The sequence below is a fragment of the Condylura cristata genome, unplaced genomic scaffold (assembly GCF_000260355.1).
Source record: "Condylura cristata isolate star-nosed mole 26May11 unplaced genomic scaffold, ConCri1.0 scaffold00015, whole genome shotgun sequence".
NCBI lineage: Eukaryota > Metazoa > Chordata > Mammalia > Eulipotyphla > Talpidae > Condylura > Condylura cristata.
Window position 1 is genome coordinate 22,202,525 of NW_004567116.1, and position 17,803 is coordinate 22,220,327.

At 35.6% G+C, this 17,803-nt stretch overlaps 1 protein-coding gene across 2 annotated transcripts in view; it reads right to left on the reverse strand.

Annotated features, from left to right (window-relative positions):
* The window catches only part of ANO3 (anoctamin 3), a 246,431-nt gene that overhangs the window by 171,256 nt on the left and 57,372 nt on the right, over positions 1–17,803 (reverse strand). The window contains exon 2 of one of the 2 annotated variants that reach the window (XM_012725477.1): positions 13,734–13,808. In XM_012725477.1, coding sequence (XP_012580931.1) covers positions 13,734–13,808 — 75 coding nt within the window. Of the gene's footprint in view, positions 1–2,289; positions 2,426–13,733; positions 13,809–17,803 lie in introns of those variants that run through there. The other variant, XM_004682971.2, reaches the window with a different exon arrangement.

Sequence of the window (17,803 nt, forward strand, 5' to 3'; positions counted from 1 at the left end):
GAGAAAGAGAGAGAGAGAGAGAGAGAGAGAGAGAGAGAGAGGAGAGAGAGAGAGAGAATGGAGAGAGAGAGACAGAGAAAGACAGAGAGAGATTCAAGTGAAGGTAAAAAGTTTTAAATCTTATAATAAAGACTTTTCTAGGTGTCTCTAGCTATTTCTGGGTATTGCAAAGTTGAAATAAAAAATTTAAGACACTGATTTACTTGATTAAAACAAAAATAATCCACATAAACCGTGATATTCAATCACATTATTTCCCAAAAGTGAAATAAAGGCAGCTTTTCCTCTTTATCTGCTGTAGCAAGAAATTCTATTGGCCTGTACATTGCCATCTGCCCTTCCATAGAACAGAGGGAAAAACAATAGAAAAGGCTATTGGAATCAGGATTTCATACTTTGTTATTATATAGGAAGCAAAATCCAGGTAAGTTAAACTCTTGACTCATTTTTTAAGCTAACTGCAAAGGCTTAGAAATTAGGACTCCAAGTTGCAGTAAAGAATTTTTTACTCTAATATGCAGTCTCCATATTAATGTTAGAGAGAAAAGCACCCCTGTAACATTTCTGTCCCATGCCTTCTGGGTCAGGAAGCATGTAGAATACTATTTTGCTATTATTAAAATAACTAATCCTCAGATCAGTGTCTCTTTTTCAAATGCCCATTTCAGTTCAAGAAGCAAATTAATTTAACTTAACGGTGTGCCCTTCTATCCTTCCTCCCCTACTATTCACATCTACCTTTATGCTAGTGCTGCCTCTTGTTTCAAAAAGTGAAAGGAAACATTGTGAAATGCCAAGACTTGTGCAATTTTTTTACCTTTAAGTTTGATCAATATCTATTGGCCTATAGTTAGTAATTATTTTCTTTAAAAAAAAAACATAATATTTATCCAAATACAGTAAATCTGTATTGCCCATTACAAGGTTCCAGGTCCCAGAAATGCCCATAGCCATACATCATCAGATATTAATTGTATGCAACTGTGCAAAGTTCCAATAATCTTTGCCTTCATTGTGAAGTTTCATTTTTTAAAAAATAATGACTGAAGAGAAAACTTATTGAAGCAATTTAATTTTCTTTGGGATACATAGATCTTAAGTAAAATTGCCTATTAGATGACATTTCTTTCTACCCTGACAAACTTTCACCACACTATCAATTTCAACATATTTTTAAAAATACAGAGAATCTGGATATGAACAGAGAACAAAATTAGGAATTTGAAGCTCATTCCATCTAATATTCTGCCTTTTTAGGAATCCCTAATATATTGTCTCTGCAGCATCCATGCAATTTTTGCTTAAAAGAATCAAAGACCTACACAGAAACAACTGTTGGTAAAGGAAATATGAATAATATCTAGAGGTACCAAAATCAGAATATTTATGTAAATGTTTACTTGATTTTGAATGAACAAATAAGCCATTACGGAACTCAGATATCTTATGTACCACCACCATGGTCAAATATGGTATAAATGATAATTATTATTTTAAATAAAATAAAATGGTATTTTTTTGTTAAAAAGTGTTTTTGGACAAATTTCAGAACACTGGGAATATGCCTCAAAGGAAATATGCCCTTTGAAAATACTTTTAAACAAACAAAAAGAACAAGCACCTCAATCAGTGAGGCTAACTTGGAAATATTCTCGGTTTGACTATGAAGATACTGAATCTCATCACTGCATACCGGGAGAAACTTGACCGGGAAGCTAAGAGACCATACAACAACCAAAACCTAGAATCCAGAGTCAAACAGAGGACACAGGCAAAAATTAAAGTTTTCTAAGGAAGTTACAGAATCTCTTCAACAGGCCAACTTCTGAAACTCTTCTAAAATTTCCCATTTGTAGGACTGTATAAAAACACCTCAAAAGGAAAAGGCACTTGTGAAGCGTAACAGCCATCTGAATCACTGACTGGGGCAAACATGGTATAATATTTTTGTCTTCAAACCTCAGAGTGCCTTCGGGGTGGTAGGACAACCCCTGTGAAGCCAGCTTACTGCAATGCATTCAAACAGTTTTAGCAGAGACAGACATTAAATCGAATGCCTGAGATGACGAATTCAGCCTTCTCACAGGGACCTTGCGGAGGCTCAGAAATCAGACTCATCTCTGATGCAGAGTGAAGAGGTATTAAAAAAAAATAATATCTTTTTAAACTTCAGAGAGTTCCCCACCTCTGCGTCGGGTAAGACTGCAAAGGATGCTCCCACACAGCTGCAAGGGCATGCAGAGGGGGAAGCGACGCCCGCGAAGAGGGAGGACCAAGATTCCAACTGACCTTTTTGTTGTTTAAAGGACTGAATCGAGCCTGAATGGTGGACCATTTTCACTCTGCTTGTCCCAGGTTAGGAAGCTGTCCGAGAGGGAGGAGGAGTAACAGTAGCCTCTCGCAAAGGCTCCGGAGCGCCATGCAATCCCGGAGTCTCAGCAAGCACTCTGCAATCTGACACCTGCTTTTGCCAGCACTTGGCTCCCCAGACTGCGCGCCAGCTGTTGTCATGGCAACGCTAAAGGGTGGTCCAGCGTCCGGCTCCCCTTAGCGGCTACTTAAGGAACAACCCCGCAAGACCGGCGCTTCTCATGCCGCAGTGTGGGTGGAAGTTGAGCTCATTTACTAGGCCTGGGGGGAAAGCCTTCTGTTAGCGACTATAAATAAACCCCAGCAAATCTCTAGAGCCACAGGTAACCCCATCTCTTTCAAATTTTTACTGGTTATTATATCAGGATACAAACATTTATTTCCTAAAAGTTGGTCTGTAAATATTGGCAATTCCAGAAGGGCCAAGTGGATCTCTGCTCTTAAAGGGTTGAAATGCCAAAGACAGAGACATTTCTTCTTTCTCAACCTTGAAGATGGAGAATATAGATAATCTTTGAATATCCAGTAGGAGGTTTTCATCATCTTAGCATATTACATTTGAGTTCTCCTCTTGTGCTTCAACTACTGAGACACTGAATCATACACAATAGCATCTCTGGATCATTTATGTGCTTACCTATGTAACAGGTGCTTAAAAAACAAACTACCAAATGGTGATAATTATAATCCTCATTTAAAACCCTGTAAAATAGGTAGACTATTATTATTGTAATGTTATACAAGAAATTGAGGTCCAGAACAACAAAGAACCCTCAACATCACAAAAATCAGTATCTTATTTGAAAGAGAACTTAACCTGACACCCAAATGAATGTAGTAACTTTAGAAGTTGATCTTACAGTAGTCAAAAAAGGTTGAGGATTCAACTCAACACACTTCAGCCTCTTTCCCTTTATCATTGCTGCCTGACTCAAACTTCTTAAGTTCCTTCTGGAAGGTGTAATTTATTACTAATGGACATGAACCTGTACTTTTCTGAGCTCTGAAGGTTTGTGAGTTGAACTCAGAATCCAGTGAAAGGTCCAAACTAAGGCCGACAAAAAAAAAAGGAGAAAGAACGCTCCAAATTTTCAGCACCTGAAATAGTTTCAGCTACTAGTACAAGCAATTTGATTCATCTGTGCTGCATGATACAAGGCAGTAAGGGGAATAGAACATTGACAAGTAGATGTTCCAGTTATACATGCCTACAAAACAAACTACCCTGAAGCTAGTGGTTTCAAACTACAATTTATTATTATTTTCCCTGGTTGGCTATGCTCAGCCTTAAGATTCTTACTCAGTCTCTCATGAATCTTCAGTGATTGGGTCTGAAGTAAAAAAAAATCAAACAGAATTCCACTCATGGTGAAAGGTATAGCAAAGAATATGTCGTCTTCTCTAATAAAGGATAATGGTCCTTCTAGAAGGTAATATCAAATATCCAGTGAGAGATCATTATGCAGCTATTTAAGGAAGAATGAATCCTGTGGGACTTTATCTCCAACTGAATATTGAAACAGATTCAGGATTTGTAGCCACAGACCCATTTAGAAATATTTTGAAGAGAGCATTGAAACCCAGATCAATAGGTGACTGGTTTGAAGGTGCTCTTATGTTTTTAAATCTGCTTCTTAAGGATTAAAGTAACTATGCATTAGGGAATAGTTCAAGGAAGGAAACTAATACCAAGTAGATGCTAGATATTGTTACAATTATGAGCCCTAATCATCTGTACTTTCTAAGCCTCTCAGTAGGAATAGCATTAGAAATACCTTTGGAATGTGAATATTGCTGCAGTTCATGATCAGGAGAATAACTGAAATTACTGAGAACCTCTGGTTCTAAAGTAAACTTCCAGCCATCAGTAACATCTTCCTAAAATCTCTTTTTTCTGCAGATATTTTTTTCCAATCAACTTACCTGACCCATAACCCAGGAGAAGGCAAGGATTGCATATATTGGAACTATGAATAAGTTAAGGATTTGATCCTCATTAGAAATTTTTTCCCACACAAAAGAAGTGTGGTGTTGTGAGAGGAAACCCCAAACCCTGGCAGCTCCTGGTGACCTCTCAGCAACAGTACAGGTCAGGATGGAAAGGCTGGTGCAGTTTCAGTCTTAAAGCCAGCACATACTGACAACAGATAAATCAGGCCGAAGCACTCACAAGTGTGATCAAGTAAAATGGAACAATCAGGTTTCAAGGGCAAGTACCCTGAAGGCCGATTTAAGTGGGGCTTCAGCCATCTTCAACAAACAGGCTCTCAAGGATTTTCTTCTGGAAAGGCCTTCTTAGACCTTGAGATCTTCAGAGATCTCTGCATCTGATCTGCACTCCAACCCCTGCCTCCTGACTGCTCCTGCCCTGGGCTCTGCCTGACATCACCTGCTCAGTATTGATGGTCTATGCCAGGATCCCTGAAAGAGCTGTGCTCTAGTGCCTGGTCCCACTGAGACAGCTGTCAGCTACTGGTCCATGCCTGGCAGATTCCTGAGAGCTGTAACACCAGGGCCTAACTGTAAGTCTTTCCTTTTTCCCAATTCATGTGTCTCTCTCACCCCTCTGTAAATACATCCTGTTTGTTGCACCCCGAGTTTGAGTCATGTCCTCCCACCGCAGTTGTAAGCCCACAGGTTAGTACCCACCAACCTGCTACCTGCCCTCCTGGCTTTGCATGGTTTCAGTATTATTTCTAAGATTCTTAGCTCTCTCAGTGCTGCAAATTCCCTTCTCATCAAGTTGATTACTTTTAATTAGAAACATTTTAGGCTGGACTGACAGATTGACTAGTAGAGGATTCAAATAACATCTTTGCTTGTTTTAAAATCAGTCTTTTAGGGGAGGTTGCTAGAGAAACAGCTTTGTGAGGGGTTGAGGAAATTTGAAGCACCATCTGCTTTACAGGAAAAGCAATGCAAAGCGAAGGAAAAGGTGTGTGTGTGTGTGTGTGTGTGTGTGTGTGTGCGTGTATCAAGGAGTGTTTTGGAAGTGGTGAGTACAAAATGAAGAATTTGAGCGAAAATTTCTTCCTATGATCAGACAAGTGGAAATATTTTGAAACTGACACTTCCACTGTGAAAACTTTACAATTGAAAATTAAATAGTTTCATTAGAAAAGGTTCAATTGATTTTGGGGTTGGATTTTCTTTAATTTTTGGATTCAAATGGCTTTCTCAAAGATTAAAGATAAGAAAATATTTATTAAATATAATTTCGAGGGAAGGGTCATGGTTAATATTCCATATGGTATAATCTTGACTATGTTTTGTAAAATATATCAAAAACAATGAAAATGAATATAGAAAAATATCTAAAATAATTATATTTGCAAGTTAGAAATAAGGATGACTTTTTTTATACCTTCATGTATTTTTCTGCCATTTTCATACTTTCTACTAAATTATATATGTTTGTATATTATAAGTATACATATCTCTGTGTATATATATTTAAACTCTCTCAAAAGCTCTATCTACAACTCTGATTTTTTTCTAGCATTTTCAGTCTTGGACCCTGCATTTTTGTTTCTCAGCATTCAACCTCCCACAGCTCACCAACTGTCTTCTGTCCTTCTTAAATAATGAGTTTACTGCGTGCATGGTGACTTTTGCCTCTAAGAGAGGTAAGGGATTCTGTTCTTTATATGAATGGCAACCTGTTAGCCCTTTAAATTCTGAAATATGACCATATATATATATTTTTTTCCTGGCACAGAAATAAGAAATATCTGGAGCTACCTCTTTTTGGGGCCTTGAATCACTGACTTAATTGAAATTGCATTTTTGCTTTTCACTTCCTAAATGAAGACAGAAATAGGACAGAAATTCTCTTTGCAGTTAGTTCCTTTCTAGAATTCAGTAATTTAAGGCATTTAAAGGTGAAATGAAATAGTCAAATCCTGTTAGTAATAGGTTTATCTGCAAAGAGTAAGAATGTCTCTGGGAGACATTATTAGAGAGGGCAGTCAGCACTTTGAGAGCAGAAAGAAGGTAGAGAATCTGTATCACTCTTTTCTCTTACTTTTTTTTTTATTAATGTAACATTGGTTTAAAACATTGTATGTGATTTGGAGGGATAAAATTGCCCCTACAGATGTGTGCTGCCACACTACACACACCAAGGCATGCATCAATGTCCACCATAGTCCCTATACCCTCTTTTTCAATCTTGTGCTCCTTCTACCTCTACCTCTTTGCTAACCTCAATTCAATAATCAGATTTCTATGCTTTGCTATTGGTTTTGTTTTGTTTGACCCTTTTGTTTTTCTCTATCTCATATTTAAGTGGTATTATCTGGAATTTATCTTTCTACTGACTTATTACATTTGTGATTACCCCATCCAGTTCTAGCCCTGTTGCTGCAAAGGGCAAAAGTTCATGTATTTTTTATAGCTGAGTAGTATTCCACTGTGTATGTATATACATCTTCATGATGCACTTACCTGTCTGTGGACACTTAAGTGCCTATATTCCCTCCATTCAGTGTTTTTAACATTATTTGGGTACATATATACCTAGTCATTGACTTGCTGGATCATATGGCAAGTCTATCTTTAATATTAAAAAAAAAACTCCATACTATTTTCCATAGGGGTTGGATTACTCTACAATAGAAAGAAGCAAAACACTACCAAAATAAACCCTGAAGTCTGATTTCAGAACTGAGGCAACAAGAAGGAGATTGTGGGGAATGTGGAATAAAAGGGGAAGTGACCCAACGGGCCATGGTGGAAGACTGTTGCGTGGAGCCACACCATATTGATAAAGAGAAGGGAGTTGTGGAACAGGCTACATGATGCAGGATGCTGCTCAAGAGCAAGATCCTGGCCTTTTTATGGTAAATGAGTCATACAAAATTAATCATATGAGGAAGTAGAAAAGAAGATGGGGAAGTAGAAGAAGCAGGGGAAGGGTGGAACTGTATTTCTTGTCTGCTGATAGCTTGGTATGTAGACCAAGCCTTCATTCCCCAGTCAGGCTCAATCTTACTAATAAGGCAGTCCACTGATCAGCTTCCATATACATCAGTCAATGGCTCCCTGGACATTCAGGTCACACCTTGTGATGTATAAGTCAGGAGTAAGTTTATGCATCTGTCTTCAGCTCCCCGGGGGTTCCCACTCAGACCTCACCTCCCAGAGTGATCCAGCTTTATGCTTTTAATTGATTTGAAAGTTACCTTGTAGGGTTGGGCTCCTATGACCCAGCAGTTCTGACCTTGCTTTAGGAATAAAGAACTGTAGGTAACAAAATGGAGGCTGGATAGGCCACTTAGGATTAGTAGACCCACAGAGGGCTGTTGATGCTTGGCTGGTGGGCACGGTCTAGTAAGATATATCTCAAGAGGTGTGACTCTACATTTGTAAGTAATAAGTCACTAACCAATGCTGCCTCAATACAAATTTATACAATTTAATAAAATGAATAAATATAAGTGACATGAAACTATTTATGTATCAATAATCAATCAATAATGTATTTCAAAATATAATCTATTTAGCAACACTGAATAGTTGATGATATTATGTAGTCTTAAAATATTCAGTAGGTCATATTTCATAAAGTGCTTCTTACTCCTTTTCTATAAATTCTACAAGTAGTAGGATAAAGATACTCATTTTTCCTCAGTGCATTTAACAAACATATATTGGAATCTAAGTGCTGGATTCAGTCAGAATATGTATTTTTAGTCTTAGTAAGCTTTCTACTAAAAGAAACAGTACATCTTTGTAATTAGCTTAAGAATAGCAATGGTTATATAACTTCTAAGTGTTTGAAGTTTCAAGTTTTCAAAGTTTGTGATGTTTTGTTGTAAAACAACAGTTGAACATTGAGAGGAAAATATAGCATTACATTTCATACAACAAAAGCAAGAATTAGCATATGATCTCTTTCAGGAAACTGGATGTCAACTCTAGTGACTCTATTTTTCAGTCCCCAAGTTAGGTTTTGTCATCTGAAAATCAGCTGAGTAAGGAAAACAAAGACTGAGATCAGACCTTTAATCTATATGCAGGTGAGTTAGAATGGCTTTTTCAGGTCAATAACAAAAAAGACTTAATTACATACCTAGACAAGGTATAGTTAATTCTCAAGTATAGAAAGACATTTGAGGATACGCAATAATTTGAGTATATATAACTCAAATAATTTGTTTAGCCCCTCCCCCCCAAAAAAAGATAAACCGGAACAGAGAAACAAAGACAATAATAGTAAAATATAGTAGCAAATGCTTATGTACCTAGCTAAATGCAAGTGGATAACAATACTGCTTGTAGGGATATTCAATATAATAACTGTAAAAAGATACCTTATAGAAACACTAAGTTTTTAATTAGTTATCAGGTTCCTCAACAGGTTCAAGTATTGGGAGTGAAAAAGTAAAATTGTCACAGAAGTTTAATGAGGGAAGGTAAAATAAGAAAGAAAGGTGGAAAGTGAAAATAGACAATTTTTTTCATTGGGCAGGGGACCAAATAAGAGACAAACAGATGTATGAATATTAACAATACAAGGAAATTGAAAGCAATATTTAATGGTGGGGGGTGCAGTAAGGATGTTGGGAATTATTTCATTTATTGCTTTGAAATTATGCAGAATTAGAGCTAACTTTAAATGACAATTCATCTCTTAAAGTCTATCCAATATAAAGAAAACAAGCATAATAATGACTCCTAGGTTGGGGTGTTTAACACTGGTATTTGGTAGCAAAACAGTGGAAACAAAACTAATACCTACCATTATGATAAATTATAAATTTTTTACCATGAAATCTATCCAATTTTTTGAACAGAGAAAAATATATATAGAAAGCTACATACTAGGTTGTTAACATGGTTGTGTGGGTTAATACAGCTGGGTGGAAGAAAATACGAAAGAAGAAAGCTCAAAATGGGAAAAAGCAAAATGAAGATATATATTCAAAACTTCATGTATTACCACTTACACATTTATGTAAGGATATATATGTGTGCGTGTGTGTGTATATATATGGAAAAAAAATAATCATGGAAATTCTCCTAATCTGGCTCAACCCAGTTTACCCACTAGATTTCTCTCTTACTTTGACCAGGATATATTCCTTGATCTACCTAGCAAAAATACTTCTTTTGTTTTCTCTTTTGGAAATGTTCTCTGTCTGCTGTTCATTATCCATGCTGTCCAAGACCCAAATGATATGTCACCTCTTCCCACACACCCAGTCTCTTCAGAACTTCACCCATACTAACTAATTTAGCACTTAATTATACAGAATCATGGATTGTTCTGATTCTTTTATGCTGATTAGTCATGTCTTCCCAATGACTAATCCTATTATAGTTTTCTATTTCTCTTAACAGATGCATCACCAAGTTGTATGTTATGTACCTAGCTAAACGCAAGTGGATAACAATACTGCTTGTAGGGATATTCAATATAATAACTGTAAAAAGATACCGTGTAGTGTATGATTGTTATGTATAACTTAATGCTTGGTTTTTGGTTTCCAAACAGGAAGAGAACTAGCAAATTGTATAGCCCTGATCTCAGAAAATATCAGTTAAAATGTGTGATGTGTTACATCCAAAGAGATTCCTGCATAGATTTTATTCTCTTAGCCTCCATTCTAGTAAAATAGGTCTCTGATGGTTAATGTAAACTGAAAATAGTTCTCTGAAGCTTAATGTAAAAACAAGCTAGAAAGAATTCTGTTGTTAGAGTCAGCTAAAGGTGACTTTGAGTCTAGATATTGTAATGGTTTTATCTCAAATGACACCTAGCAATTGTTAACTTGTCTCTCTGCATGCATCAATTTTGGTCTGTCAGTAGCTATGACAGTTATGGTAAAAATACTAATGTTGATGTATAAATATTATTCATAATTTATATCATATAGAATTTCATATGCAACATAACTTATGGTATATATGATGTGCATATGTAATGATATAATGCATATTAAATATATAGATGTGATATTTTGTTAACTGGCATACTTTGCATCTGAAAGTGATTAGCACTAATAATTACACCAGGTGGGAACACATGAGTAAACAGGGACAATCCCTGACAAACAATGGTGACACCAAGTTGAGCAAATATTTGAGCCATAGGTAACACATTTATGAATAGCAAGAGAAAATTATTTTCCTATTCACCCTTGATTCCACCCAACCCTGCCTCTTTTTCTCTCCATCTCTAATTTTTACTTCATATATATTTCTTTCATAGTATGAAATTATTTATAATACTATTTAATTTTACATAAAAGCCTGACACCTTTTTATGAATTAAATGACTTACTTTTATACAGCATTTTATACATTGTTTTATAATCCAATAATTCTTCCAGGGCTCACAAAAAATATAAGTTTTTGAAATATATATCTTTATCTTATTTTCTTAATACAAATATGAAACATAAAGCAATTAAGTTACTTGCTAAAGTCTCACTTGTATTATATACCCCATCCTGTTTCAATCTACTTCTGAAAACAATGTTCTTTTTTCAATTTCTCTTCATTTACTTTTTCACCTAATTTAGTGTCTTTTGAGAAGTAGATCTATTACAATATCTTTATAGATATATAAGTCAATGATCACATGTCCTAATAAATAAAGCAAGACCACTCCACTGCATGCATTTTTAGAAACAGATCTGATACCATTCACCTTTTTTTAAAAATATTTATTTATGCATTCAGAACTGGCATACAGGCCAGAGGAGCAGGGGTAGCAAAAGGATTCACCAGAGACAGAGTGGGGAGCAGAACAGGTAGACTGACGAAGTACACTGCTGAGGGGGGCAGCGGGTGGGTCAGGAGAGGTCTGCCACGCCATGTGGATCAACTCCGGGGCCTGGGATCGAACTCACACTGAAGTGGCTGCAACTAGTTTTCAGTGCTGTGCTCTAACCCATTGCACCACCAGGGAGGGCCTACCTTTCACCTTTTATCCACAAAATAACTTGATGGTGCTAAGGCTGAAATTTTCTAGGTTATTATTTGGGAACAAAAAGGTAAATAAAAATGAAAGCTTCTTGCTTATAACAATGATTTAATTACACAAGAATTTAGAAGGAAATATACATACTAAAAATAGAAGAAAGTATATTACTTTGATAGTTAATCATCTACCATTCTCAGGTGGATAAGTATACTAAAAGAAGAGGTAAGATTAAATAAATAAAGGAGGGTGTCTGGTCTAATGTAGAGAAGAATGATGTGAATCTCCCAGAGTTTCTAATTTGACTTTAATTAAGACAAGAAGTACAATCAGTCCTTAGTGTGGGAGGCAATTAGAGTTCTGCCTCACACCAGCGATGTGCATATAGTAGTCGTGGGCTTGGCTAATCATGATCTTCAGAGGAACATGTATAACAAAAGTATAGACTACTGTTTTAGGAGCTCAGATTGGTGTTACGATTTGACACCCAGGAGCATAAATATCTTTCAATTCTACACTTAAAGGCATGTTATTTTAGAATTCATTTTATTAACTATATATATATATATATATTTGGCAAGCTTTAGAATTTATTTATTTATTTTATTACAAAGTTTATTTTTGCATCATTTTGCACATTTTTTTTTTCCATCTCGATTGTAATTCCTGGGGTTTCCCATCACCAAATCACCCCTGTGCCACCACCATAGTCCCGTGCATTTCCCTCCCTTCCCCTCCCCCCCCTTTTTTCACCCCATTCCCCACTCCACCCCCACAAAATGTCTCTGGTATATGGTTGTTCATTATTTTTGTTATTTTCTCGCCTGGTCCATTATACTCCTGCTATGAGTGACACCATCCGGTATTTTTCTTTCTCTTTCTGGCTTATCTCACTAAGCATGATCTTTTCCAGCTCCATCCAAGTTGCTGCAAAAGACATGTGTTTCTCTTTTTTGGTTGCTGAGTAATATTCCATTGTATATATGTACCACATCTTTCTAATCCAGTCATCTACTTTTGGGCATTTACAATATATATATTTTTAAAGATTTATTTATTTTACTCATACAGAACTAGAGTACAAGCCAGAAGTGCAGGAGCAGTGAGACGCTTCATCAGAGACAGAATAGGGGGCAGAACAGGCAGATCGACACAGTACACTGCTGAGGGGAGCAGCGGGTGAGTCAGGAGAGGTCTGCTGCACTATGTGAATCACCTCCAGGGTCAGGGATCAAACTCACACTGAAGCAGCTGTTGCCAGCTTGCAGTGCTGCGTCCTAACCCATTGCGCCACCAGGGAGGGCCTACTAACAGTATTTTTTAGAGTCTACTGTTTACCAGCACTGTTCTAAACACTTAGGATAGTGATCAAAACAAAAAAAGAAAGTAAATTTTTCTTCTTCCACAGAGTTTAAATATAACGGAATAAGATAGGCAATAGGAAAATAACAAAAGATACAGTACATAAAATAATTTCTGGAATAAAATTAAGTCTGGATGGGGGAAAGTAATACATTTAATATGATGACCAGGGAAGATCTCACTGAAATAATGATATGTGAACAAAATGCTGAAGCAGGTGAGGCAGGAAATTATGTATATGTCAGAAAGAAAACTGTTCTAGTAAAAGCCACAAAAATTCAACAGCCCAGGATCTACAAAGAGGATGTGTGGCCAATGGAAAGATTAATTGAAGATAAGAGCAGAGGAGAGTCGCTGGTCATTTTAAATAAGATCTGTTTGATATAAGAAGTCTTTGGAAGTATTTGAGCAGAGTGAGGGGGGCTTCATTTAGACAAGGGTAGTAACAGTATAAATGACAAGTATCAGCAGGATTATGAATAGTTTGTGATAGTCACAGGTCGAGTTAACTAATCATATGTGAGAAGTAAGAATGTGTGAAGTATTCTGGAGACTATCAGGAATTTGATGAGAGTGACTGAAAAACAAAATCTACTGAGGTGAGGCTCATACAAGATGGTAGTGGGTGAAATGATACTCTTGATGTGTGTGTATGCAAATCAACAAAACCTTATTAAAAAATAAAAACAAAACTTCCATGTAATTTTATACCAAATGGTCTGCACGTGCCCTGCAGATTAATTTAATTAAAATGACCACGTTAATATTTTATCATTTAACTACAATCCTTAAAATAACAAGTGGTAGAGCAGTTTTGTAGCTAAGTCCTTGTAGGTAAGACTATTGTAAGAAAATTCCATTTTACCAGAAGCTTAAGAGAAAACTAAATAAATTATTTATATGTGAATATGCTTGGCAAAGTACATGATGAGCTCAAGTCAGACATAATAACTAATAATATGAGTATATTACTGCAGATTCGTGTTACATTTTCACACCCCACACAGACTCTGAAGTTGTTACCCCATTTACTGAAAAACAAAGTAGGTTGGAGCACCAACTTTGAACTCACCTTCATTGTATTTGTCTTTGGAAGCCCACACACTCTTCTCAAGCCCACAAGGAGATGAGCACAACTTTTGCAAGCCTGTAAGAGTGAACAAAAGAACACGAAAAAAATGCACACAAACTCAGTAGACCAGAAAGACAGTAGAAAATTACCATGAAAAAAGAGCTTTTCATGTTGACTATAGCTGCTGTAAAACTACTGTTTAGTGTAGGTCAAATCAGTTATAAAGAAGTGTGTAGGAAGACACAACTTCCTGTAAATTGCATTAGAAACTAAGCAAGCAAGTAGGTTCTGTTTACTGTTAGGCAAGCTGATTTAACTGTCATCTTTGAAAGAACTGTGGATGGTTAGATTTTCCAATTACATTTTCCATGTGTGAATAAAAAAAGTTTTTTAGTATTCTGCCTCTTAAGTCTAAAAAAAAACATATTTTTGCTTTTGCGCTCCTGTTCCTCTTTGTAACCATGCTAAAACACCCGAATTCCCTAAATGTGACCTCTACTTCCTTGCCTGTGGAATTTAGCTCAGTCTAAAATACCTTGTCTTTCCACCAAGTCAAGAAAAGTCTGTTCTAGTAAGATTTACTTAACTCACTTCAAAGACAAAGGGACACCTCCATTTAAAACCATTAATTCCTTTTATATATTTTTTTATATTTTTTTCTATTTTTAATTGACATAAAATTGCATTATAACAGTATGTAAGTTTTAGGACTCCACCATGGAGAATTCACATGTATGCAAACTATACTAAGGTGGAACCTAAAAGCCCAAACCAATCTTTCTAAACCATTGTCCCCTATTCCCTAATTTACCCCTGCCCTTTGTCTCTTCCTTTCTTGTATAGTCCAAAACTTTACTTACTTTTTTTTTTTAGTTCATTTGTTCAATTACTGCATACATTTATTTATTTTCTTAGGTAACTGTTAATTTTGGGCAATATCTAATTTCTCTTCTCAGATTTAGTTTCTGTAGTTCTCCCAGCACCATAACATCTATGATCCTTCTCCATGGTTTCTTGTTTGGTCTCTCTATATTCCACATATAAAACAGTGTCATGAATCTTATAAGTGAAAGAGGTGAGACTTGTTAATGTTGCTTGCAATACTCACTGATTCTATAAACAATGATCTCTAAGCCAGAACAAGTCATACACCATCACTGCTAAAACATAACCAGTGATTGTTTTGTCTTGATTAGCATAAAAATTGTTCATATGAGATAATGTGGGATTTTTTGCGTGCGATTTTCAAAGAACCAATGAGTCATATTAATGAATCAGTTAAGAATAAAAGTGAACCATGACTAACTGTTTGGCCTTGGGGAGTTAGTTCACTTTCCCTTAATTTTTGTCCCTGAAAAATGAAGTAATTTAGTGGATGATGTTAAGTCCTATCTCTTCTGAAAAAAGATTATTTCCTAAATTATTGAACTTGGATAATATGTTTTTTAAGCAAATCTACAACCTGAGTTTTCCTATCGTTGTAATATAGATATAAGATGGGCAACATAACATGATACAGGATACATAATATGTAATACGATACAGCATTAAGCATTAGATTTTAAATGAAATAGACTTTCTAAAAAAGAACATTTGTGGGAGGCTTAAAGACAAATATAGATGTGCCATGTGGGGAAATAAATACAAAACTTTATGAAACATAAGGCGGCAAAATCTCTGCATCTACGGCAAGAAACTTTAGGAGATGGGGAAAGAATGTCAGCTTGCTGTTAGCTCAAAGAAAGTAATATGTGCTTGAATGAATGTGTATGTGTGGTGTGTGTACTGTTCAGCTGCACATTAAGATGTATAAAGACCACAAGCAGAAAATAAGGGCTTTGAAGCACCCAAGAAACAAGTCCACAAAAGTGGGCATTTTGTTGATATTTGCTTATTTGGACCAACTCTGTCCACAGCAACTTCAGTCTCAGCAACTACCCCAAATGGTAGTAGAGTCAATGCACATCACCAGCCTACCAGAAATTTCACATTTATGGGAGCCAAGCAAGTGTATATTGGAGCACAATCTCTGATTAAAATTCAGTAAAATTTAATATTAATTATAAAATATAATTTGAAGGGTGTGATCTAAACCTCTGTTGTACACCTACCTACTTCAATTAAAAAGATCCACAATTAAAGAGGAAATTAAGATAATTATGGAGTGTGGCATTTATTAACATAAATAAAGATATTGTCATTAAAATGAGTATTATTACTACCAATTAACTAATACAAATTAAAACAGAATTCTACCAGATTGCTAACATTTCCAAAATCACTTATTAGCAACCAGGGTTGATAATGTTCAGAGAAATCCATGCTGTCATACTGTTGACAGGACTTTCAACTGGCAAATCTCTTTCAGAGGGTATTTGCAAAGTAAATTAAAAACCTAAGAACTGACAGTCATTTTAAACCAACAGTTCCACTTATAAGAATCTGTTTTACTGACATATAAGCATGAAGATAAAAGATAGCTGCACAATATTTATTGTACTGCACAATATTTATTGTACACAATAATTGTATACAGTAGTGAAAAACTAAAAACAAAAAATTGCATGACAATAAGTTATCATCACATGAAGGCAGTAAAATGAATGAGGTGAACCTACATATATTTATATGAAAACATATTTTAATATTAATAAGTGAAAATGAAGTTTCAAAACTGTTATATTATCACCCCCCCCCAGCTGTCATCCTTCCTATTGTGTCCATTTATCTGTATTATGTAAGTTGGGAAAATTAAAGAAGAATGTATACATAAACATATAATAGTGGCTTCTATGCATGGATGTGAAAGTAATGGGGGAAAATTATACTTCATTAAATACACATAGTCATATAGATATACATATAATTCTATAGTAAGGATTTGTATTTGAGAGAATTAGTGTTGAATACAAATAACATCATGAATTTAATGGGTAAAAGCAGAATGCTGCAATGTGTTCATTAGTCACTAGCTATATTATAAATGAATCCTAAACATTTAAAATAGTATATAGAGGTTAATAAGTATGACTATTGCTGCATGTACTTAACCATACTGTTTTAAGAGATAACTTTAATTCACTACAAAGTCTAAAGGAATGTTGTTCTATTCTAAAAGCAAAATATTTTAAAAATTACAAATAATATTTATATAAATAGATAAGAGCAAAACTATTATTCATTTAGAATATTATAAGAGCTAAAATGTCCAATATTTAATATTTGTGAGGGTTTGCTCACAAAGGCACTTTTATATATTGGTAGTGGTAATTTTTGAGTGGTTTCATAATAAATTCATGTGAATAATATATATGTTCAACAAAAGCTGAACATATTAGATAGAGAATATTAAAATTTCTAATCTCCAAGTAACATTTTCAACTTGTTTTCCTTCTTTGGACTTTAAATATATTCCAGCACTGTGTGTTTTATATGCATTACTTCTATAACAAGATAAATTGTGTAAGTTGTATTTGTTTACCAACCTCAGCTTATTCTTTAGAAGTACTTTGATTTGTGATTTTTTTCAAAATCTACTGTTGTAACCCTATATGAAGAAGGCTTTCTCCTCACTTCTCCAAAAATCAAGACAAATTCAGTTTATACATCACACAGAAATTATGTGAGGTAGCAACCATGTAATCCCTGGCAGACTGGATCTTGGCAGGTGCCTTTGCAGGCTCTTTCCAGTATCTGGGTCTTACCAAGGATGAATCACCAGACTCTATCCCAATTGTAGTTTGTGCTATTAATCATTCTTCACAACTTTTAACAATGACAAATTTCCAAACAGATATGGACTTATTTAGATTACAGGATTTAAAAATGAGCTAAGAAGAAAAAGGTGTAGGGTCTATCTAGTGGCACAAGGGTTAAAGACTCAGGACTATGAAGCTATCACCAGCAACTGCTGCCTGAGTTCAATCCCCCGACAGGGAGGTGACCCACATGGCACAGCAGACCTCTCCTGTGTTACCCCCTGCTCCCCCTCAGCAGTGTATTTCAGTCGATCTGCCTGTTCTGCTCCTCACTCTGTCTCTGGTGAATCCTCTCACCAGCGCAACTTTGCC